General features: G+C 50.1%; 4 protein-coding genes across 4 annotated transcripts in view; 1 reads left to right on the top strand and 3 right to left on the bottom strand.

Moving 5' to 3' along the window:
* Positions 1–492, top strand: part of CDC45 (cell division cycle 45) — a 43,092-nt gene extending 42,600 nt beyond the window's left edge. The window contains exon 19 of the mRNA XM_050745445.1: positions 364–492. The gene's annotated coding sequence lies outside the window, so the exon portion shown is untranslated. The remainder of the gene's footprint in view (positions 1–363) is intronic.
* C10H22orf39 (chromosome 10 C22orf39 homolog) overlaps positions 1–5,263 on the bottom strand; it is an 86,863-nt gene extending 81,600 nt beyond the window's left edge. The window contains exon 1 of the mRNA XM_050746329.1: positions 4,724–5,263. Coding sequence (XP_050602286.1) covers positions 4,724–5,057 — 334 coding nt within the window. The 5' untranslated portion in view covers positions 5,058–5,263. The remainder of the gene's footprint in view (positions 1–4,723) is intronic.
* UFD1 (ubiquitin recognition factor in ER associated degradation 1) overlaps positions 1–7,727 on the bottom strand; it is a 79,426-nt gene extending 71,699 nt beyond the window's left edge. The window contains exons 1-3 of the mRNA XM_050746243.1: positions 6,753–7,727; positions 6,397–6,439; positions 4,344–4,425 (exon numbers count right to left, since the gene is read on the bottom strand). Coding sequence (XP_050602200.1) covers positions 4,344–4,393 — 50 coding nt within the window. The 5' untranslated portion in view covers positions 4,394–4,425; positions 6,397–6,439; positions 6,753–7,727. The remainder of the gene's footprint in view (positions 1–4,343; positions 4,426–6,396; positions 6,440–6,752) is intronic.
* Positions 2,905–23,419, bottom strand: part of CLDN5 (claudin 5) — a 224,577-nt gene continuing 204,062 nt past the window's right edge. The window contains exon 2 of the mRNA XM_050746330.1: positions 2,905–4,289. Within this exon, the coding sequence (XP_050602287.1) occupies positions 3,482–4,138 (657 nt within the window). The 5' untranslated portion in view covers positions 4,139–4,289 and the 3' untranslated portion in view covers positions 2,905–3,481. The remainder of the gene's footprint in view (positions 4,290–23,419) is intronic.

Below are 23,419 nucleotides of genomic sequence, written 5' to 3'. Positions count from 1 at the left end.
TATGCTGCTGTGTGTTCTTCCACTGAGGCAGGGGTACAGGTGGCCTGGGCCAGGAGGGCTGAGCAGCAGAGTACCGAGGGATGGAGGGAGAGACCCCATGGGAGGGTGCCAGGGGGCTGGCTGAGCAGCTGGGTGGGGTCCGTGAGGTGAGAAGGTGCCTGGAAGGAGCTCTGATGTAGGACAGCTCAGCCCAGGCAAGGGGTGCTGTGAGGACAGCAGAGGCCTCTGAGTCTGGGGTGGCCTCACCCCCACAAGCAGTCCTGGCTACTCAGAAGCACTACCCAGAGGGAATGCCTGGGCAGTTTGTTTAATTTGGTGGCACATCAACATTGTTTGAAACTTGTTTTTTGTTTTCTTTTCTAGAATTTGATTTCTTCAGGAATGACCTCCTTATTTATATAACTGGCTTTCATTTAGATTGTAAGTTATGTACATGATTTGAGATGTAGAAGCCATTTTTTATTAAATAAAATGCTTATTTTAGGCTCCGTCCCCATTGTGGCTCTGGTCTCAAGGCCAGTGCTTAGGTGTGCCTTGAGTCTTCTATAGGTCCTGGGCCCCAGGTACCCTCAGCGCCTGGCAGGAAATCAGCATGAGGATTGGCCCGAAGTACAAGATCTCCTCACTCTGTCCTCCAGGACCTCCGGGTGGCAGTGGGCAGAGGTCAGTACCCCTCAGCATCCCCGCCTCCTCACAGCACCTGCACTGGCCACTGCCTAGTGGTGCCAGCCAGCACCTGGCTCTGTCCACCTACCACTTCCTCCGGTCCACTTGGCCTCAGCCACATAGCTAGTCCACTCTCTCAGCCATCCCGCCACCCATGGGTCTCACCGTCCAGCACTCTTTTTCAGGTCTTTGAAGGCAGGAGTGATTTGGGTAGGTTTTAAGTCAGTGGGGAAAAGCTCAGAAAGAGTGACCTGGAAAAGCGCACACAGGTAGGTGGGGCTGGTCTTGGTGCAGCCCTTGGCAAAGGGCAGTGGGCACAAAAGGGTCAGAGCTGGACTGGAGGCTGGGCACCCCCCTCGCCTCTGGTGGTTTGCACAGCTCCCTGGGGCCCTTGAGCTGCCCACCCTGGCCATTTGGGAAAGTTCAGAGGCTGTGCAGCTGCCTTTCCATGCCCTTCGTTTTTTTGTTTTGTTTTGTTTTGTTTTTTTTGAGACAGTCTCGCTCTGTCGCCAGGCTGGAGTGCAGTGGCACGATCTCGGCTCACTGCTTCCTCTGCCTCCAGGGTTCAAGCAGTTCTCCTGCCTCAGCTTCCTGAGTAGCTGGGATTACAGGCATGGCCACCACGCCCAGCTAATTTTTGTATTTTTAGTAGAGATGGGGTGTTGCCATGTTGGCCAGGATGGTCTTGATCTCCTGACCTTGTGATCCGCCCCCCTCGGCCTCCCAAAGTGCTGGGATTATAGCCGTGAGCCATCCCATGCCCAGCCCCATGCCCTTCCTTTCTTAGGAAACAGCTTGTGTGGGATGCAGCCCTCCCAGGCAGCCTTGAGCCTCGGCTTCTGACCAAACGCACCAGACCTGGTACTACCCAGCCCCAGTGGCCAGATGCAAGAGTGTAAGGACCATTGTTTCCGGCTCTGCCCAGGGCCACAGCTCTGGGATCACACACTCCCAAGCTTGGGGACTGCTCTTGGTCCCTGCTCTACAGGCCCAGGTGGGGCACAGGTCAGGCCTCCTGAGGACCTCTGCACTGTGGGGCCCCTATCCCTGTAACTCATCCCACCTCTGGTTCCACAGCAGCTCCCAGGAAGCTGCCACACATTCCAGCGGCTGCCCTAAGCCCCACTGAGCCCACATTCTTGGGGTTCTGCCACTGCCCCATGGTGGTAGCCTGGCCAGACCTAGGAGACTCCCTGCCACTGGATGTGGCCCAGACATTTCTGGGCAGGGCCCCCGAGGCCAGGTTGGAGCAGATGCCAAGTCTTCCTTCCAGCTGGGCTTAGAGCTCTTCCCTGCAGTATGCCCCCTTCATCAGCTGCTCTCTTCTGCTTCTAGCTTTATGTCAAAAGTTAAAAATGTGTTAATTCAAAGTACCTAGAACAAGGCTAAAAACAATGAGCTCTCAGTGACTGTTAGATGGCTCTAGACCCCCTATTCCGAGATGCCTGGCAGGGGCCAGCCCTGACTCCCAGGTCATACAGCCCCTGGAGGAGGAAGGTGCCCCCAGCAGGGGCTGGCACAGGTGCTGGTTGTCAGTACCAGTCTGGGCAGGCTGCCAGGCCGGCAGGGTGGGTGGGCACAGGCTCTGTAGGGAGCTACGCTGGGACTGGTGAAGGAGCCAGGACGAGGGGCTGGAGCCAAGGTGTGGTACTCTGGGCAACCAGCTGTCAGCACCTCCTCCCATGGCAACCCCACTGTTGACCGGCGTGTCCTGCATTCACCCCTATTCCTGCCCCACCCACCATTGGAAAGGGCCTGGTGGGGAGTTCTACAGACCTCTGTGGCCACTTGATGGGACCCGGAACTAGGCAAGCCCTGAGACGGCAGTGGAAAACCTCGCCCTGTGCTGTGTGGGGCTCAGCCCTTTCTGAGAGAAGCCAGCGGCCTGACTGCCCACCCCCAGCACTTCCCACATCGCAGGACCCCCACTCACCAGCCTGTGTTGAGGGCGCTTCACCCTGCTGGGGTCTGCCGCTGCCCCCGCCCCTGTCCCATCCCGGGCCCCAGGGCCCCATGACTGCAGCAGCCGCTCTTCTGACCGCAGATCCCGCCTTTCTGGGCTGTAGTAAGTGGTGGCTATGTCTCCCACCTGGTGGGAAGGTAGCAGGGAGGATGGGGAAAATGCCAGCCCTGGGAGGAGGTCCCTACAGGAGTCCTTGGGAGGGCGGGGCTGGTGGGTGATGAATGGGACTGCTGGACACGGGAGATGGCTGGACAGAGAACAGGACACAGGCGGGAGAGAGTTCAAACCATTTACTAAGTAGATTCTTAGCCTTCCCACTCCCGCCCACTCTCAAGCTCCGGTGCCCACAAGCCTTGCCTGGGGAGATGTTGGAGTGAGACCGGGAGGTCCAGGCCAAGTAACTGGCCCCTGGGCTCGGGCCCTGCTGATGGGGTAAAGACCAGCTGTACACATCTCTCCGGTGGGGTCCCTGGGCTCTCCATCCGCCCCTCCGAAGTCAGCAGGAGCCTCTGGGAAGTAAGGCAACAGCCAAGACCCCCAGCGTCTTGGAGGGGAAGCGGCATCCTCAGTCTGACACCCGCTCTGCCTGTGGAAACAGCGCCGCGCACAGAAAAGGAAATTGTCCGAGTCCGTCTGTTAAGGGCAGGGCCCGGCTGGTGGCAGGAGAGAGTCAGCTGCGGGCGCAGGCAGGAGCCCATCCAGGAACCGCGTCGGGGTGCAGAGCCGGATGTTCTGCGGTGCCTGCGCGCGGCGCTACCCGGCGGAAGCCGCCGGTCCATGCGGGGCTCCCCAGGCTCATCCAACGCCTCGCAGGCGTAGCTGGCAGGAGGGCCCCCGCCGTGCCCAGCGCCCTCAGACGTAGTTCTTCTTGTCATAGTCGCCGGTGGCCGTGGGCCGCCGCGGCGCCGAATACTTCACGGGGAAGCTGAGGTCGGGACGGCTGGTGCAGACCCAGGCGCCGCAGCACAAGAGGCCGCCGCCTACCATGAGCAGCGCGGTGGCCGCCCAGCCGATATACAGCGCTGCGCCCAGCTCGTACTTCTGCGACACGGGCACAGACGGATCGTAGAACTCGCGGACGACAATGTTGGCGAACCAGCAGAGTGGCACTAGCGCAAGCAGCCCGCAAAGCAGGTAAAGCACGCCTCCCGTGAGGGCCACACGCGCCTTTGCCGGGCCCGGGGCCACGCAGGTGGTGCACTGCGCTCCCGCCAAGGTCACGAAGAGCGCAACGAACGCCAACAGCACGGCGCCCACGGTGAGCGCCCGCGCTGCCTGCACCTCGGTGCTCAGAGCCAGCACCGAGTCGTACACCTTGCACTGCATGTGCCCCGTGCTCTGCACCACGCACGACATCCACAGCCCCTTCCAGGTGGTCTGCGCCGTCACGATGTTGTGGTCCAGGAAGGCAGTCACCTGCCACATGGGCAGCCCGCAAGCCAGGATCAGACCCCCCCAGCCCACCAGGCACAGCACCAGGCCCAGGATCTCCAACGCTGCGGACCCCATGGCTAGAGGAGAGACGCGAGCCCGACGGCCCCCCAGAACCCCCAAGGCCGTGCTGCGCGGCGCCCTGGGCGGGCCCTAGTGCCTTTGCGCCCGCGCTCCCGGCTCTCGGCCCCAGTCCGTTTGCCCCGCGGGTCTGTCGCACCTTCTAGGTCTGCCAACTCCTGCCGAGGGTACCCTCTTTGAAGGTTCGGGGGCGGATTCTGTCCCCCGGGCCCGGCCCCCCGACCCGAAGCAGCCAATCCGTGCGCGGGCCATCGTCCCGCAGCCAATCACAGAGCCCCTGGCAGCTGAAGTTAGGAAAACAACGGCTCTTGGGGGGTAGCTGAGGGCGCGGGACGGCTCCCCGCCCGGCCGCCGCCCCCAGCCCCACCCGCTGTTATCCTAGTCGCGGCCAAGCGCGTTCTGGGCTGGCCTAGGGCCCGCTTCTTGAGCCGCCTCCCTGCGTGTTCCGGCCGCGTCACTTCAGAAGGCGCTTGACCCCCAGCCTGCACCACCCGGTCCACTCCCACATCCCCTACTGAGCCCAGTGGTCTCTTCCACCGGAGCCAGCTCCACTCCACTGACTGGGGTTTGCAGGAGCCGCCACCCCCCAACCCCTGTCACAGCCGTAGAGGCCCTTGTAGGGGGTGTCTCCAGAAAGCCCGCCCCGGAGTCCAAGCCCCACCCAGGCCCTTTCCCTCACTCTCTCTCCAGCCCCGCTCTGAGTCCCGGCACTGTCTCTCTCACCCCATGGCAAACGGAGACGCCAGGCAGCCATATGGAGGTCAGGCCCAGGCTCCAGCCTCACCCCCCCATGCCACTCACTGCCTCTCTGGAGCCTGAGTCTCTGGCACAAAGCGGTGGCACAGGGGCTTTCCCCCTGCCTGGCGACCCCCACTCTCCCAAGCTGCAGGGGCTTCCCAGACCTCTCAATCTTCATAGGGGCTGCTCCTCTTCCTGCGGTACTGCCCGCACCCCATCCTTGGGGGCCCAGCTCAGGTGACACCACTTCAGGAAGTTCTCAGTGGCCCAGCACACTGAGTGGATACCCAGGGGCAGTGGTGGCCCCAGGCCTAGCAGCCTGCTCTGGCCTTCAGACGGGAGAGACAAAGGGACACGGAGGGGCTGTGCCCTGCCCTCCCACCAGTGGCGATGGTGTCCCTGGCACCCCAGCCCCCAGGCCACCCTCCGGAAGCCAACTTGGAGTTTCCTGGCCAGGAGGAAGAGCCCCCATCCTTGCTGGGGGAGGGCGGCTCGGGATTTCCGGGCATTCTTCTGCACAATGGCCCAGCCATTTCTCGAAAGGTCCACTGGGGTGGACACTCCGGGCCCCCTGAGGCTCAGGTGGGGGCACAAGGCTCCAAAACCCACAGTCCCATGGGGACACCAGCCCCTTTCTAGCAGTTCTTTCTCCAATCTCTGTCGGCCCCTTTGTTTCCAGTAAAGTTTGAACTCCAGGCCCTGGACTGAAGCCACTGGGTGCCCAGTTCTTTTATCTGATCTGTGCTCAGTTCCATTGGACAGGACCCTCCATAGAAAAAGCATGGCACTGAGGCTGGTCACAGATGTGGGAGCTTTGATGACTTTCTGCCTCCTGGGGCCTGGTTCCCTTCTCCCCCTTCAGATGGCTCTGAGATGGTAAATGAGGTAAGGCCAGCATCTGGCTCACCTAGTGTGGGGAGGCTCTGAAGGCAAGTGTGCCCAGCCCTGAGGCTGGAGGGAAATCGTACCCTCTTTGCTCAGCCCCACGTGGCCTCTCCCCACCAGGTGTGGCTCTGAGGACCACTGCCTTCTCCCAGCTATCACTTAGTCACTGCATCCCTCCTGCTGCAGACCCATGGGCCACGCCCCTTCTTCTACAGACCCTCCTGGACATCTCCTCTGTGTACTCCAGGGGTCCAGCTGACCCACCCACCCTCTCACTCTTACTATCCCCTAGCCCAAGCCCAGGGACCTTCCCTGGATCCCCCTACTCCCAGCCCTTCCATGCCACCATCTTCCTGGGATGACTGCTGTGGCCTCCTCAGCTCATCAAGAACCTGCCCTTGCCCAGCTAGGCCACCCCAGCAGGCCCGTCTCCTGGGCCTCACCCTACCTAAGACCCTCCATGGCTCACATTGCCCATGGACAAAGAGCCGACCCCTAGAGCAGCTGGACTGATGTGTACCTGCATGTGCTAGGACTGGCCAGTCCAGTCACCAGGCTTGGCGAGGCCCTGAGCACACACTCTGCCCCAGCAGACTCACCTGCCTATGGGCCTCACGTGGGCCGTCTCTTACCTTGGCCTCTTCTGCCCGCGGTGTGGGTCTGTCAGGTTGGGTCCTGCTCATCTTCTTTTTTTTGTTGTTGTTGTTGTTGAGACAGAGTCTCGCTTTGTCGCCCAAACTGGAGTGCAGTGGCCGGATCTCAGCTCACTGCAAGCTCCGCCTCCCGGGTTCACACCATTCTCCTGCCTCAGCCTCCCGAGTAGCTGGGACTACAGACGCCCGCCACCTCGCCCGGCTAGTTTTTTGTATTTTTTAGTAGAGACGGGGTTTCACCGTGTTAGCCAGGATGGTCTCGATCTGACCTCATGATCCGCCCGTCTCGGCCTCCCAAAGTGCTGGGATTACAGGCTTGAGCCACCGCGCCCGGCCTGCTCATCTTCTAAGTTGTGTTGCCGAGATCACTTCCAGGAACACCTTGCTGCACCGTCCCCCAGCATTGCTTTTAGAGGCTTGAGCTGGACCTGTCCATTTGCTTGTTGATTTTCCCACCCGGTATCCAGGAATAACCTCCACAGGGCGGCTGTCTTCGTGTTTCTGTCCTGCACAGGAGGCTGCCTGTCGCCCTCTAGCCAGCTTGGGGCTGCAGCCAGCCCAAGGCTCTCCCTTCTCCCCTGGCTGCCTGTTTTTCTTCTCTCCTACCTGGCACCCTAGGGTGGCCCCAGCAAGCTCACGCTTCTTTGGCGGCAGCCTTACAGCATCACAGGGACATGGCAGAGGAGTCTCAGGCTTCACCTTTCACAATCTGATTTCTACCCTGTTGCTTGAGGCTCCAGGCTGCAGTGGAACCAGTGCCAATGCAGAGAGGCCCAGAGAGGGCCGCAGGGGCTGACACTACCCCGGACAAACCCACCTCAGATGGAGGCTGGCCTCTGAGTGGCTCAGGCCAGACTCCGGTGGGGCATGAGGGTGCACCCACCTTTCCTGCCACTGACGGAGGGTCTGCCCACCTACTCTGTGGCAAGCACTGTCTCTAGGCAGAGCACACAGCACAGGCAGCTCCTGCCCATAAAGAGCTGACAGGAACCTGTCAACCAAGAACTGGGCAGGAAAGACAGTGGTGAGGACCTCTCTGAAGAGGTGACATTTCACAGGGATCCGGGGAATAAGTTCCAGCCAGAGCAGAAGCAATAGCCAGTGCAAGATCCCAGAGGTGGGAAGGGGCTGGGCATCCAAGGGACAGAAGTGACCTTATGTCCAGAGTGCCACGGTGGTCCAGAGCCTGCAGGTAGAGATCGGAGGTGTCCTGTTCAGGCAGGGACACAAACCCCTGATCTCTGGCGAAGGGCCCTTGGGGCAGAGCGCTGGCCAAGGCCACCTGCTCACCCCAGCCATTGTTCTGCTTTCCCAGGGGAAGTACGGCAGGATCTCATTAATTGTGTGTGAGAAAAGCCTGAGTCTGCAGAAAAGCCAAGTTTATCTTAAGCAGCTGCTGGCTGACCCTGCCCCAGGGTAATCCGGTGACCTTCCAAGGATAAGCTAAATTTAGGCTCAAGATTCCTGGGGATTTGGGTTTGGGAAGCTCCTAGTTAACAGATTTGATTTCAGGGGAAGTGAAGAACAGCGTTTCTTCTATCTTTCAGTTTTGAAACAGTTAAGGATGTGTCCTTCCATTTCCGCAAAAGTTTGCAGAGCCTCTAAGCACAGAGTGTGGCCTGGTGCCCTTTCTTGACACAAGCCAGTACTCCTGCAGGCTGAGAGCAGCAGCTGGGGTCCTCGTGAGTCACTGACCGCTGGCACCAGGTGCCCGAGACACCCTGTGTGGGGCCCCTGGGCGGCTGTGACAATGTGAGCAGCATCCAGATTGGACAGTGCTAGACTCGGTGGTTTTGCTGGCATTGTTGTTACTCTTTGTGGTTAAGCGCAGGCATGGAGTCAGATTTTCCCCCGCAAGCAAGAAACTGTCTGGACTAGTGAGGTGGCCTCTCTGCCTTAGTTCCTTACTGGTAACGAAGCCCCCCATGGTGGAGGCTGCGAGGCTGCAGGGGAGGCCGATGCCAGTCCCAGTTCTCTTCTTCCATTCCTGAGTGCCATCCACCTGGGCTCCCTGGGCCCTCACAGCTCATCCAACCTCAGACCTGCCCCTCAGAGTAGGCATCGCTGGCTGTTAGTCAGAATTGGAGGTGATTGTGGCTTTAACTTCCCCAGCGGGTGAGGGAGTTGGGGGCAGGGAGCTATGGTACGATCCACGATCCACGAAGGGTCAAGGGGTCTATAGAATGGCGAGCCAGGCCGGGTGCAGTGGCTCACACCTGTAATTCCAGCACTTCAGGAGGCCGAGGTGGGCGGATCACTTGAGGTCAAGAGTTTGAGACCAGCCTGGCCAACATGGTGAAACCCCATCTCTACTAAAAATACAAAAATTAGCTGGGCGTAGTGGCATGCACCTGTAATCCCAATTACTCAGGTGGCTGAGGGAGAATCTCTTGAACCTGGGAGGCAGAGGTTTCAGTGAGCCGAGATCATGCCATTGCACTCCATGCTGGGCAACACAGCGAGACTCCGTCTCAAAAAAAAAAAAAAAAAAGGTCCACCAAAGTACATCATCAACCAAATTTCGTAAAACTAGTGCTAAAGAGAAAGTCTTAAAAGCATGGAGAGGAAAAAGACACATTGTGTGCAGAGGAATCAAGAAGAAGGAGATTTCTTGTTGGAAACAATGCAAGCAAGAAGATAGTGTAGCAATATCTTTAAAGTACTGCAAGAAAAAAATCCCTGTAACCTAAAATTCTTTTTCTTTTTTTTTTTAAAGACAGGATTTCACTTTGTCACCTAGGCTGCAGTGCAGTGGCACAAACATGGCTCGCTGCAGCCTCAGCCTCCAGGTTCAAGTGATCCTCCCTCTTCAGCTGCCCAAGCACCCAAATAGCTAGGACTACAGGCGTGCACCACCACACCCAGCTAATTTATTTTATTTTATTTCATTTTATTTTTATTTTTTTAATTTTTTGTAGAGATGGGGTTTCACCATGTTGTGCAGGCTGGTCTTAAACTCCTGAACTCAAGTGATCCATTCGCCAATCCCAGTGCTGGGATTACAGCATGAGCCACCATGCCCAGCCTTAACCTAAATTCTACACCCACCAAAAATATATTTCAAAAATGAAGGCAATACCACGTCCATGAATGAGCCTGAAAAAAATAAATGAAGGCAGCCGGGTGTGGTGGCTCAAGCTTGTAATCTCAGCACTTTGGGAGACTGAGGCTGGCGGATCACCTGAGGTCAGGAGTTTGAGACCAGCCTGGCCAACATGGTGAAATCCTGTCTCTACTAAAAATACAAAAATTAGCTGGGTGTGGTGGCGGGCGCCGGTAATTCCAGCTACTTGAGAGGCTGAGGCAGGAGAATCGCTTGAACCCAGGAGACAGAGGTTGCAATGAACTGAGATCGTGCCACTGCACTCCAGCTGGCATGACAGAGCAAGACTCCATCTCAAAAAACAAAGACAAAATAGACTTCTTCTTCCTAGAAGACAGATAAACATGTTTCCCTATTCCTTCCACAAATAAAAACCCTAAATGTTATAAATAAAGCAAACATAAGGAGATTCTAAGTGTTATAAAGAAGGCAGAGAAGCTAGAGACTTAGAGCCAAGGATGAAATGGTGGTGTTTCTCTGGGTTGTCTTTTTGTTTTTTATTCTTACTTTATTTATTTCAGAAACAGGTCTCATTCTGTCACGCAGGCTGGAGTGCAGGGACACAACCATAGCGCACTGCAACTCTAAACTCCTAGGCTCAAGTGATACTCCCACCTCAGCCTCCCAAGTAGCTGGGACTACAGGTATGCACCACCACCCAGCTAATATTTTTTTAAAATTTTTGTAGAGACAGTCTTGCTATGTTGCTCAGGCTGATCTTGTAACTCCTGGTCTCAAGGGATCCTCCTGCCTCAGCCTCCCAAAGCACGGGGGTGACAGGCATGAGCCCAGCCTCCTAGGTTATCTTTTTGATTCATGTATCCCAAACTGCATACAGAGGAGCTGGACACCCAGAAACACCAATGGGTACAGGCACAAAATAAGTCCCAAGCAAAGCCTGTTCTGTCTAGCCAAAAGATCAGGACAAAGACTAGCAAAACAAAAATATTTCAGACAATAACCACTGTACTCAAGCCAAACTACTACAGAAAAAAACTGTGGCCCCAACCCTGCCCTCAATAGCAAAGACCAGTGGGGAGCCTAGACTCCTACCCTTGCCAGGCTGTAAGAGATGCTCCAGCCTCCTACTGGGGTGTTTGGAAGAGGTCAAGGAGGACTTGAGTGGAAATAGGTCCCCCTCCCTGACCACGGTGTCAGTGGAGACCACATGGGGATCCTGGACTTCCACTCCTAACGTGGTAGTAAGGGCCCCCTCCAGGTCTTCACTATGGTACTGTCAGAGGAACCTAGCAGAGGGTAAGGACCTGCATCATTTTCCAGAGGTGATGAGGCTCTCCCCGCCCACACAGGGTGCCAGTGGAGGCCACTTGGGGATCAGCAGCAGGCATTCCCCCCATCCATACCTGGGGTATCACAGGAGGCTGAGTGGGGAGCAGGAACTCCCAGCCCCACCAAGCAGTCACAGGGATCCCTGTGGCCCCAGGTGTCAATGGAGGTAGGGTGGAGAACGTGGACTTCCACCTCCACCTGGCAGTAAAGTGTCCCCTGTCACTGCCAGAATGGTGTCAGAGGAAGCCCTTGCTAAAACACAAGATTTAAATAAGATCCACAGTCTTTCTTTCTTTTTTTTTTTTTTGAGACGGAGTCTCACTCTGTCACCCAGGCTAGAGTGCAATGGCACCATCTTGGCTTACTGCAAGCTCCGCCTCCCGGGTTCAAGCCATTCTCCTGCCTCGGCCTCCAGAGTAGCTGGGACTGCAGGCGCCCGCCACCACACCTACAAAAAAGGCTAAATTTTTGTATTTTTAGTAGAGACAGAGTTTCACTGTGTTAGCCAGGATGGTCTCAATCTCCTGACCTCGTGATCCGCCCTCCTCGGCCTCCCAAAGGTCTGGGATTACAGGCATGAGCCACCGCACCCGGCTGATTCACAGTCTTATAATAACCAAATTATCCAAGTTCTGATTGAAAATAAGTCATCAGGCCCAGCAGGGTGGTTCATGCCTGTAATCCCAGCAGTTTGGGAGGCCAAGGTGGGCGGATCATGAAGTCCAGAGATCAATACCATCCTGGCCAACACAGTGGAACCCCGTCTCTACTAAAAACTCAAACAAATTAGCTGGGCGTGATGGCAGGCGCCTGTAGTCCCAGCTACTCAGGAGGCTGAGGCGGGATAATTGCTTGAACCTGGGAGGCAGAGGCTACAGTAAGCCGAGATCATGCCACTGCACTCCAGCCTGGGCAACAAACCAAGACTCTATCTCAAAAAAAAAAAAAAAAAAGAAAAAGAAAAAAGAAGAAAAGTCATCATACCAAGTATCAGTCAGATACTAAATTGGCCGGGTGCGGTGGCTCACGCCTGTAATCCCAGCACTTTGGGAGACCGAGGTGGGCAGATCACTTGAGATCAGGTGTTGGAGACCAGCCTGATCAACATGGTGAAACCCCGTCTCTACAAAAAAATTAGCCAGGCTTAGTGGTGCATGCCTGTAGTCCCAGCTACTCTGGAGGCTCAGGCATGAGAATCACTTGAGCCTGGGAGGCAGAGGTTGCAGTGAGCTGAGATCGTGCCATAGCACTCCTGGGCAACACAGCAAGATCCTGCCTCAAAAAAAAAAAAAAAAAAAAAGACAATCAACAGACATAAAGATGGAGATGTCACAGATGTGAGAATTAATTCAGATTTCAAAGCAGACATGATAAAAATGCTTCAGTGAGTGATTACAGATATGCTTGAAACAAATGAAAATATAGGAAGTCTTACAAAGAAATAAGAACTACATAGAAATTTTAGAACTAGGCCAGTCATGGTGGCTCATGCCTGTAATCCTAGCACTTTGGGAGGGCGAGGCAGGTGGATTGCATGAGTTCAGGAGTTAGAGACCAGCCTTGGCAACATGGTGAAACTCTGTGTCTACTAAAATACAAAAAAATTAGCTGGGTGTGGTGGCAGGCACCTGTAATCCCAGCTACTCGGGAGGCTGAGACAAGAGAATTTCTAGAACCCAGGAGGCGGAGGTTGCAGTGAGCCGAGATCGCACCACTGTACTGCAGCATGGGCAACACAGTGAGACTCTGTCTCTGAAAAAAAAAAAAAAAGAAATTTTAGAACTAAAATATAGTAACCAAAATTTAAAAAGGTCATTGGATATCAGCTAGACAGCAACATGGAAGGGACAGAGGAAACTACTGGTGAATTGGAAGCTGAAACAATGCAATTATCCCATCTCGACCAGCCACAGTGGCTCACACCTATAATCGTAGCACTTTGGGAGGCTGAGGCAGGAGGATTACTTTAGGCCAGGAGTTAAAGACCAACTGGCAACATAGTGAGACCCTGTCTCTATTAAAAAAAAAATTTTTTTTTAACCCAATTATCTCATCTGAACAAGACAGAGAAAATTCATTGAAAAAATAAGAATAAACAAAGGCTCCGAAAATATGAGATCATAACAAAAGACCTAACATCCACGTCATGAGAGTGCCCAAAGGAGAGGAGAAAGGGAGTGGGGTTAACAAAGTACTCAAAGAAATAATAGCTGGAAATTTCCTGAATTTAGCAAAAATAAAAAAAAAGAGAGCGAGAGAGAAAAAAAAAACACTACAGATTCAAGAAGTTAAGTGAGGCCAGGTGTGGTGGTTCACACCTTTGAGGGCCAAGATGGGAGGACCGCTTGAGTCCAGGAGTTCACGACCAGCCTGGGCAACATGAGACCCCTGTAGAGAGAGAGAGAGAGGAGAAAAGTCAAACTGAACCTCAAACATGATAAACTTAAAGAGATCCACACTAAAACATCTTTTTTTTTTTTTTTTGGAGACAGATTCTTGCTCTGTCCCCCAGGTTGGAATGCAGTGGCACGATCTCGGCTCACTCCAAACTCTCCCTCCCAGGTTCAAGAAATTCTCCTGCCTCAGCCTCCCAAGTAGCTGGGACTACAGGCGCCCACCACCACGCCCAGCAAATTTTTTTTTTTTTTTTTTTTTTTTTTTTTTTTTTGTATTTTTAGTAGAGCCGGGGTTTCACCGTGTTAGCCAGGATGGTCTTGATCTCCTGACCTCGGGATCCGCCCGTCTCGACCTCAAAAGTGCTGGGATTACAGGCGTGAGCCATCACGCCCAGCCTAATTTTTTTTTGTATTTCAGTAGAGACAGGAGTTCACCGTATTACCCAGGCTGGTCTCGAACTCCTGAGCTCAGGCAATCTGGCTGCACTCGGCCTCCCAAAGTGCTAGGATTACAGGCGGGAGCCACCGCGCCAGGCTCAAAACATCTTAATTGAACTTCTGAAACCTAAAGGCAATTCAGCTAGAGAGAAAAACGATACCTCACCTATCCGGGAAGAAAATGAATCAAATGACAGAGAATTTCTCTTCAGAAACCAGGGAGGCTGGGCGCGGTGGCTCACGCCTGTAATCCCATGACTTTGGGAGGCCGAGACGGGCGGATCACGAGGTCAGGAGATCGAGACCATCCTGGCTAACACGGTGAAACCCCGTCTCTACTAAAAAAATACAAAAAAACTAGCCGGGCGTGGTGGCGGGCGCCTGTAGTCCCAGCTACTCGGGAGGCTGAGGCAGGAGAATGGCCTGAACCCGGGAGGCGGAGCTTGCAGTGAGCTGAGATCCGGCCACTGCACTCCAGCCCGGAGGACAGAGCGAGACTCCGTCTCAAAAAAAAAAAAAAAAAAAAAAAAAAAAAAGAAAAGAAACCAGGGAGACCAGAAGAAAGTAGCACATTTTTTTTCTGAGGTGGAGTCTCGCTGTGTCACCCAGGCTGGAGTGCAGTGACCGGATCTCGACTCACTGCAAGCTCCGCCTCCCGGGTTTACGCCATTCTCCTGTCTCAGCCTCCTGAGTAGCTGGGACTACAGGCGCCCGCCACCTCGCCCGGCTAGTTTTTTGTATTTTTTAGTAGAGACGGGGTTTCACCGTGTTAGCCAGGATGGTCTCCATCTCCTGACCTCCTGATCCGCCCGTCTTGGCCTCCCAAAGTGCTGGGATTACAGGCCTGAGCCACTGCACCGGGCCTGAAAGTAGCATATTTTTTAAGTGCTGAAAGAAAAAAAAAATCTCAATGCAGAATTCTATGTTTAGTCAATATATTATTCAAGAACGAAGGGGGGAAAATATTTTTTTTCAAGTGAAGGAAAACTAAGAGAATTTGTTGCCAGCAATATATGCTGAAAGAATGCTAAAGGATGTTCCTTAAACAGAAAGGAAATGGTAAAATAAGAGTCTTGGAACATCAGGAAGGAAGAAAGAACATGATAAGCAAAATACTGGTAAATATTAATACAATAGACTTTCCTCCTCCTCTTGAGTTTCCTAAATTATGTTTCATGGCTGAAGCAAAAATTATTACACTGCTTAAATGGTTCTCAATGTATGTAGAGGAGATATCTAAGATATATAATTGTATTATAAATGGGGGAGGGTAACAGGACATTAAGGGAGGTAAGGTTTTTTGTTTGTTTGTTTGTTTTTTGAGATGAAGTCTCGCTCCGTCGCCCAGGCTGGAGTGCAGTGGTGTGATCTCGGCTCACTGCAAGCTCCACCTCCTATGTTCAAGTGATTCTCCTGCCTCAGCCTCCTGAGTAGCTGAGACTACAGGTGCCCGCCACCACGCCCAGCTAATTGTTGTATTTTTAGTAGAGACAGGGTTTCACCACATTGGCCAGGCTGGTCTCGAACTCCTGACCTCAGGTGATCGGCCTGCCTCAGCCTTCCAAAGTGCTGGGATTACAGGCATGAGCCACCATGCCCAGCTGGGAGGTCAGGTTTTTACACTTCATTCCAAATGATAAAATGTTGACACCTGGAAACTTTGATTATATAATATACATTATATATATATTTATCCTACAGCAACCACTAAAAAGCTATACAAAGGTATCAAGAAGAAAAAAAAAATCACAAATGCTGGTGAGGTTGCAGAGGAAAGAGAACTCTTATACACTCTTCGTGGGAAAGTGCACACATCTGGTCCCATAAACTAGCCCAGCCACAATAGAGAACAGCACGGAGGGTCCTCATAAAAACCACACATAGACGTACCATACCATCTAGCAACTGCATGACTGGGCGTTAATCCAGAGGAAGGAAATCCTTGATCAAAGACACATCTGCACCCTTATGTTTACCGCAGCACTATTCACTAGCCAGGACAGGGAATCAACCTAGGTGTTCTTACAGCAGAGGAATGGATAAAGAAAAGGTGGTACATATACACAACAGAATACTATTCAGCCATTAAAAAAAAAGAAATCCTGCCATTCATGGCAACATAAATGGAACTGGAGAACACTATAAGGGAAATGAGCCCGGAACAGAAAGGTTATTTATTTATTTATTTTTCATTTATTTATTTATTTATTGAGATGGAGTCTCGTTCTGTTGCCTAGGCTGCAGTGCAATGGTGCAATCTCAGCTCACTGCAACCTCTGCCTCCTGGGTTCAAGCAATTCTCCCACCTCAGCCTCCCAAGTAGCTGGGACTACAGGCGCCCACCACCATGCCTGGCTAATTTTTGCATTTTTAGTAGCAACAGGGTTTCACTATGTTGGCCAGGTTGGTCTCGAACTCCTGACCTCATGATCTGCCCACCTCGGCCTCCCAAAGTGCTGGGATTACAGGTGTGAGCCACCGTGCCCTAGCCCAACTATGTGCTTTTATGTTTATTTTTATGAATACAAATGCAAAGATAAAAGTCTAAGGCATACATGCCAAATTGATATCTACTATTGCCTATGCATAGGAGACTCTGGAATTTACTGGGGGAAATATCAGGGATATTTCTATATTGTTTGAAATTGTACAACATGAATGTATTACATCTTACCTATACAATTATTTTTTTAATGAACAGTTGTAGCTTATATATAATTCATTCAGAATAAATAAATAAAAGAAGAACATGGGGGAAAGCTATACAAAGAGACACACTCGAAAACACAAAATGAATTTTTTTTTTTTTTTGTGATGGAGTCTCGCTCAGTTGCCCAGGCTGGAGTGCAGTGGTGCGATCTCGGCTCACTGCAAGCTCTGCCTCCCAGGTTCATGCCATTCTCCTGCCTCAGCCTCCCGAGCAGCTGGGACTACAGGCACCCGCCACCACGTCTGGCTTTTTTTGTATTTTTAGTAGAGACGGGGTTTCACTGTGTTAGCCAGGATGGTCTCGATCTCCTGATCTCACGATCCGCCCACCTCAGCCTCCCAAAGTGCTGGAATGACAGGCATGAGCTACTGTGCCGGCCTCAAAACGTAATTTTAAGGAATATTCAAGTAAGCCACAGGAAAGCAGGGAAAAGTAAAGAGAAATAAACAAAAAGAGACACAACAAACAAAAAAACAAAATAAAATAGCACTCTTGGGCCAGGCACGGTGGTTTGTGCCTGCAATCTGAGCACTTTGGGAGGTGGAGGCGGGCAGATTACTTGAGGCCAGGAATTTGAGACCAGCCTAGCCAAGATGGCAAACCCCCATCTCTACTAAAAATACAAAAACTAGCCAGGCATGGTGGTGCACACCTGTAATCCCAGCTACTGGGGTGCCTGAGGCATGAGAATCGCTTGAACCCAGGAGGCCAGGAGGCAGAGGTTGCAGTGAGCTGAGATCACACCATTGCACTTGGGCCTGGGCGACAGAGCAAGCAAGCAGGCAGGCAGGCAGACAGAAAGGAAGAAAGGAAGGAGAGATGGAGGGAGGGAAGGAGGAAGGAAGGAAGGCAGGAAGGCAGGAAGGCAGGAAGGCAGGAAGGCAGGAAGGAAGGAAGGAAGGAAGGAAGGAAGGAAGGAAGGAAGGAAGGAAGGAAGGATTACTAGGACAAAGACACATAATGATAAAAGGGTCAATTCACCAAAAAGACATAGCAATTCTAAATATATAGGCACCAAACAACAGAGCTGCAAAACATGTGAAGCAAAACTGATAAAACTAAATGGAGAAATAGATAAATGGACAATTGTAGTTGAAGCTTCAACATTTCTCTCTCAACAATTGATAGAAAAACTAGACAGAAAATCAGCAAGTACACAGAATCTCAACAGCATCAACTACCAGGATTTACTCAACATTTACAGAGCACTACCTAACAGCAGCAGACTACACATTCTTTTCTAGTGCCCACAGAACCAACCATATCTTGGGTCATAAAGAAACCTCAAAATCAATGAAACCAAAAGTTGGTTCTTTGAAAAGTTCAACAAAATTGACAAATCTTTAGCTAGATTGACCTAAAAAGAGGGAGGAAACTCAAATTACCTAAATCCGGAATGAAAGAAGAGATATCACTTGTGGCCTTACATAAATAATAGTGATTTTATTTATTTATTTTACTTTATTTTATTTTTTTGAGATGGAGTCTCGCTCTGTCGCCCAGGCTGGAATGCAGTGGTGCGATCTCAGCTCACTGCAACCTCCCGAGTTCAAGTGACTCTCCTGCCTCAGCCCCCTGAGTAGCTGGGATCACAGGTGCCCACAACCACGCTGGGGTAATTTTTGTATTTTTAGTAGAGATGGGGTTTCACTGTGTTGGCCAGGTTGATCTCCAACTCCTGACCTCAGGTGATCCACTGGCCTCGGCCTCACAAAGTGCTGGGATTATAGATGTGAGCCACCACACCTGACCAAAATAGTGATTTTAGAGGAATACTATGAACAGTTGTATGCTAACAAATTAGTTAACCTAGATGAAATTGACCAATTCTTAGAAACACAGACTACCAAACCTGACTCAAAAAGAAATAGAAAATCTGAATAGATCTATAACAAGCAAATATAATACAAAAAATTAGCCGGGCACGGTGGCAGATGCTTGTAATCCCAGCTATTCAGGAGGTTGAGGCAGGAGAATCACTTGAACCCAGGAGGTGGAGGTTCCAGTGAGTCAAGATCGCACCAATGCACTCCAGCCTGGGCAACAAGAGCGAAACTCCATCTCAAAAACAAACAAACAACAACAACGAAGAACACGAGCAAATATAACAAACAGATTGAGTTAGGAAAAAGAAAAAAAAAATTCCAACAAAGAAAAGTCTAGGACCAGACGGCTTCATTGGTAAATTCTACCAATTTTTTTTTTTTTTTTTTTTTTTTGATGGAGTCTTGCTCCGTTGCCCAGGCTGGAGTACAGTGGCTCAGTTCACTGCAACCTGCACCTCCTGGGTTCACGCAGTTCTCCTGTCTCAGCCTCCCAAGTAGCTGGGATTACAGACGCCCGCAACCATGCGTGGCTAATTTTCGTATTTTTAGTACAGACAGGGTTTCGCCATGTTGGCCAGGCTGGTCTTGAACTCCTGACTTCATGTGATCCACCTGCTTCGGCCTCCCAAAGTGGTGGGATTACAGGCGTCAGCCACGGTGCCTGGCCATATCAAATGTTTAAAAAAGAACTAGCACCAATCAATTTCAAACTCTCTTACCAAAAAAAAAAAAGAGAGAGAGAGAGAGGGAACTCACTTCATTCTATGAAACCAATATTACTTTGATACCAAAAGTAAAGCAAAAAAAAAAAAAAAGAAGAAGAAGAAACTACAGACCAATATCTCACATGCATATAGATGCAAACATTCTTAATAATATTTTATAAAATAAATTCAGCAATATATAAAAATAATTATACACCATGATCAAGTGGGATTTATTCCTAGAATACAAGCTTGGTTCAACTTCCAAAGATCAATCAACGTTTACCAATGTAAGCTAAAGAAGAAAAATCACACGGTTACATTAATTGACACAAAATAAGTATATGATGAAATTCAACACCCATTCATGATAAAAGCTGTTGGTAACTAGTAATAGAAACTTCTTCAACTTGATAAACAGTGTCTACAAAAAACCTACAGCTAAAATTATACTTAATAGTGGAAAGCTGAATACTTTTCTCTGAAAATTAGGGACAAGGCAAAAATTTTGCTTTCGCCACTCTTACTCAGTATAGTGCTGGAAGTTCCAGACATTACAGAAAGGGGAGAAAGAGATTGAGATCAGAAAGGAAAAACTAAAGCTGTTTCTGTTTGCAGATGCCATAATTGTCTATGTATCAATTGCCATGGAATCTTTTTTTTTTTTTTTTTTTTTTTTTTTTTTGAGACGGAGTCTCGCTCTGTCGCCCAGGCTGGAGTGCAGTGGCCGGATCTCAGCTCACTGCAAGCTCCGCCTCCCGGGTTCATGCCATTCTCCTGCCTCAGCCTCCCGAGTAGCTGGGACAACAGGCGCCCGCCACCGCGCCCGTCTAGTTTTTTGTATTTTTTAGTAGAGACGGGGTTTCACCGTGTTCGCCAGGATGGTCTCGATCTCCTGACCTCGTGATCCGCCCGTCTCGGCCTCCCAAAGTGCTGGGATTACAGGCTTGAGCCACCGCGCCCGGCCCAATTGCCATGGAATCTTTTAAAAAGCCTTAGAGTTTAGCAAGATACAAGGATTCAAGATAAACAGACAAAAATCAATTGCTATTTCTATATACTAGCAATGAGCACATGAAAACCAAAATAAAAAATAATATCATTTGCAATCACGCAAAAAATGAACTAGGTGTAAATCTAACCAAATACAGGTTTGTACTGGTAAGGACTTACATGCTGAAAACTACAAAACCCTGGTGAAAGACATTTCAAGATATAAATAAATAGAGAGACATAGTCTGTTAATGGACTGGAAAACTCAACATGGTAAAGATGTGAATAGTTCAATTCCTTTCAAAATTCTAGAAAGATTTCTTGGCCAGGCACAGTGCCTCATGCCTGTAATCCCAGCACTTTGGGAGGCTGAGGAGGATGGATCACAAGGTCAGGAGATGGAGACCACCCTGGCTAACATGGTGAAACCCCATTTCTAGTAAAAATACAAAAATCAGCTGGGCGCAGTGGTGTGTGCCTGTAATTCCAGCTACTGGGGAGGCTGAGGCAGGAGAATCACTTGAACCTGTGAGGTGGAGGTTGCAGTGAGCTGAGATCGCGCCACTGTACTCCAGCCTGGGCAACAGAGCGAGACTCCGTCTCAAAAAAAAAAAGGAAAAAGAAAGATTTCTTATAGATATAGGCAAGATTATTCTAAAATTTATAAGAAAAACCAAAGAATTAAAATAGTTAAAACAATTCCAAAAAAGAAGAATAAAGTGGGAAGAGTCACTCTACCAAATTTCAAGATTTGTGTAGACTGTTTGGCATTAGTGGAGGGATAGATACATTCGTTCAGTGAAACAGCCTAGAGAACCCAGAAACAGCCCCACACAAAAGTATAACCGGCTGATTTTTGACAAGCACGTAAAAGCAATTCAATGATACAAAGGAAACCAGGAACTCAGACAGACATTTGTACCTCCATGTTCATAGCAGCATCATTCACGACATCCCAAAGGTGGAAAAACCCAAATGTCCATCAGTGAATGATGAGATAAACAAATAACTAAACCTAAAAGTGGCATATCCATACAATGGAACTTTATTCAGCCTTAAAAAGAAAGAAGATTCTAGTACATGCCACAACACAGATGAACCTTAAAGACATGATGCCAGGTGAAATAAACCAAACGCAAAAGGACAAATACTGTATGATTCCATTGATATGAGGAGGGGCCTAGAATAGTCAAATTCATAGAGACAGGAAGTGGAATGGGGATTACCAGGGGTGGGGTGGGGTGGGGCAGAGTACAAAATAGGGCTTTTCTGTATCTATTGAAATTTTGTTGTTGTTTTATTCTGTTAATGTCGTGATTCACACTACATAATTTTATACCAAACTTGTATTTTTGCGATAAATCCAACTCTTAGTCATGATGATTTATCTTTTTTTTTTTTTGAGACGGAGTCTCGCTGTCGCCCAGGCTGGAATCATCTCAGTTCACTGCAACCTCCACCTCTTGGGTTCAAGAGATTCTCCTGCCTCAGCCTCCGTGTAACTGGGACTACAGGCGTGCACCACCACGCCACCTGGCTAATTTCTGTATTTTTAATAGAGACGGGGTTTTACCATGTTGGCCAAGCTGGTCTTGAACTCCTGACCTTAGGTGATCCGCCTGCCTCGGCCTCCCAAAGTGCTGGGATTACAGCCGTGAGCCACCACGCCCGGTCGATTTATCTTTTTTATATATTATTGGATTCAGTTTGCATCTCTGTTCATGAGTGAAATTTACCAGTAATTTTATTTTTTTGTCCTGTTCTTCTTCAGTTTGTATATCAAGATTAGGTTCGTTTTGTAAAACTGAAGTGAAAGTGTTTCTCACTTTTCTATTCTCTGAAATAATTTTTACAAGGTTGGAATTGTCTGTTTTTTGAAAGGCAGAATTTGTTTGCAAAGTTATTTTAACATTTTTGGGGGAGGAGGGGAATATTTTAAATTACTGATTACGTTTCTGTAATTGTTGTTAAGACAATTGAGGTTTATTTCTTTTTTATTCCATTAAAATAAACCTGTGTTTTTCCAAGAAATTATCCAGTTCATCTGTTTCCAAATTTGTTGGCATAAAGTTGATATAAGAGCCTCTCTTATATTTTCATATACTTCCAACAAATCAATGTTTGACTTTGCTGCCTTAAATTTTATTTAATCTGATATTGACCCAATTAACAAGTTTTCTCTTGGTTAGTCTTTGCATGGTGTATCTTTCTCTCCCTTGACTTTCTTTCTTCCTTTCCCTTTCTTTCTTTCTTTCTTTCTTTTTCTTTCTTTCTTTCTTTCTTTCTTTCTTTCTTTCTTTCTTTCTTTCTTTCTTTCTTTCTCTCTCTCTCTCTCTCTCTCTCTCTTTCTTCTTTTTTGTCAGTGTCTCACTCTGTCACGAAGGCTGGAGTGCAGTAGTGCAGTCATAGCTCACTGCAGCCTTCAACTCCTGGGCTTAAGTGATCCTCCCACCTCAGCCTCCCACCCAAGTAGCGAGACCACAGGTGCACACCACCACTCCAAACTTTTTTTTCTTTTGCAGAGACAGGGTCTCACCATGTTGCCCAGGCAGGTCTTGAACTCCTGCCTCAAGCAATCTTCTGCCTTCGTCTCCCAAAGTGCTGGGATTATGGGCGTGAGCCACCACACCTGGCCCATTTGGGTTTATCTGTGACATTTTATTTTATTTTATTTATTTATTTATTTATTTTTTGAGACAGAGTCTCGCTCTGTCCCCCAGGCTGGAGTGCAGTGGCACGATCTCGGCTCACTGCAAGCTCCATCTCCTGGGTTCAGGCCATTCATTCTCCTGCCTCAGCCTCCCGAGTAGCTGGGACTATAGGCGCCCGCCACCGCACCCGGCTAATTTTTTGTATTTTTAGTAGAGACGGGGTTTCACCGTGGTCTCGATCTCCTGACCTTGTGATCCGCCCGCCTCGGCCTCCCAAAGTGCTGGGATTACAGGCGTGAGCCACCGCGCCCGGCCTATCTGTGACATTTTATATCCAACTCTCCCACTCATTGCTCCTTTCTTGCATCTTTTGGGTGAGAGAAAGAGTGTGTGTCTTTTTTTTTTTTTTGAGACAGAGTCTCGCTCTGTCACCAAACTGGAGTGCAGTGGCAAAATCTCAGCTCACTGCAACCTCCGTCTCCCGGGTTCAAGTGATTCTCCTGCCTCAGCCTCCCTAGTAGATGGGACTACAGGTGCCTGCCACCATGCCTGGCTAAGTTTTGTGTTTTTAGTAGAGACGAGACGGGGTTTCTCCATATTGGTCAGGCTGGTCTCGATCTCCTGACCTCAAGTGATCTGCCCGCCTTGGCCTCCTAAAGTGTTGAGATTACAGGCATGAGCCACTGCGCCCGGCCGTGTGTATGTCTTTTATTCCCTGCTTTCCCTCCTGCCTGTTTGGCACTTATAACTACTGTGCCTATTTCATGGTTGCCCTCCAAAGTTAATGTATGAGGTTAGTGTTTTTCCCTCCTCCCATTCCAGTGGGTATTCTCCCGATACCAGAGCCTTAGCATGTGTCATCTGTTACCAGCTCACATGCTGTTGTTGCCC

Source organism: Macaca thibetana, chromosome 10, assembly GCF_024542745.1.
Source record: "Macaca thibetana thibetana isolate TM-01 chromosome 10, ASM2454274v1, whole genome shotgun sequence".
Taxonomy (NCBI): Eukaryota; Metazoa; Chordata; class Mammalia; order Primates; family Cercopithecidae; genus Macaca; species Macaca thibetana.
Note: the sequence above shows the minus strand (reverse complement) of the source record. Positions and strands in the feature narration are given on the sequence as shown.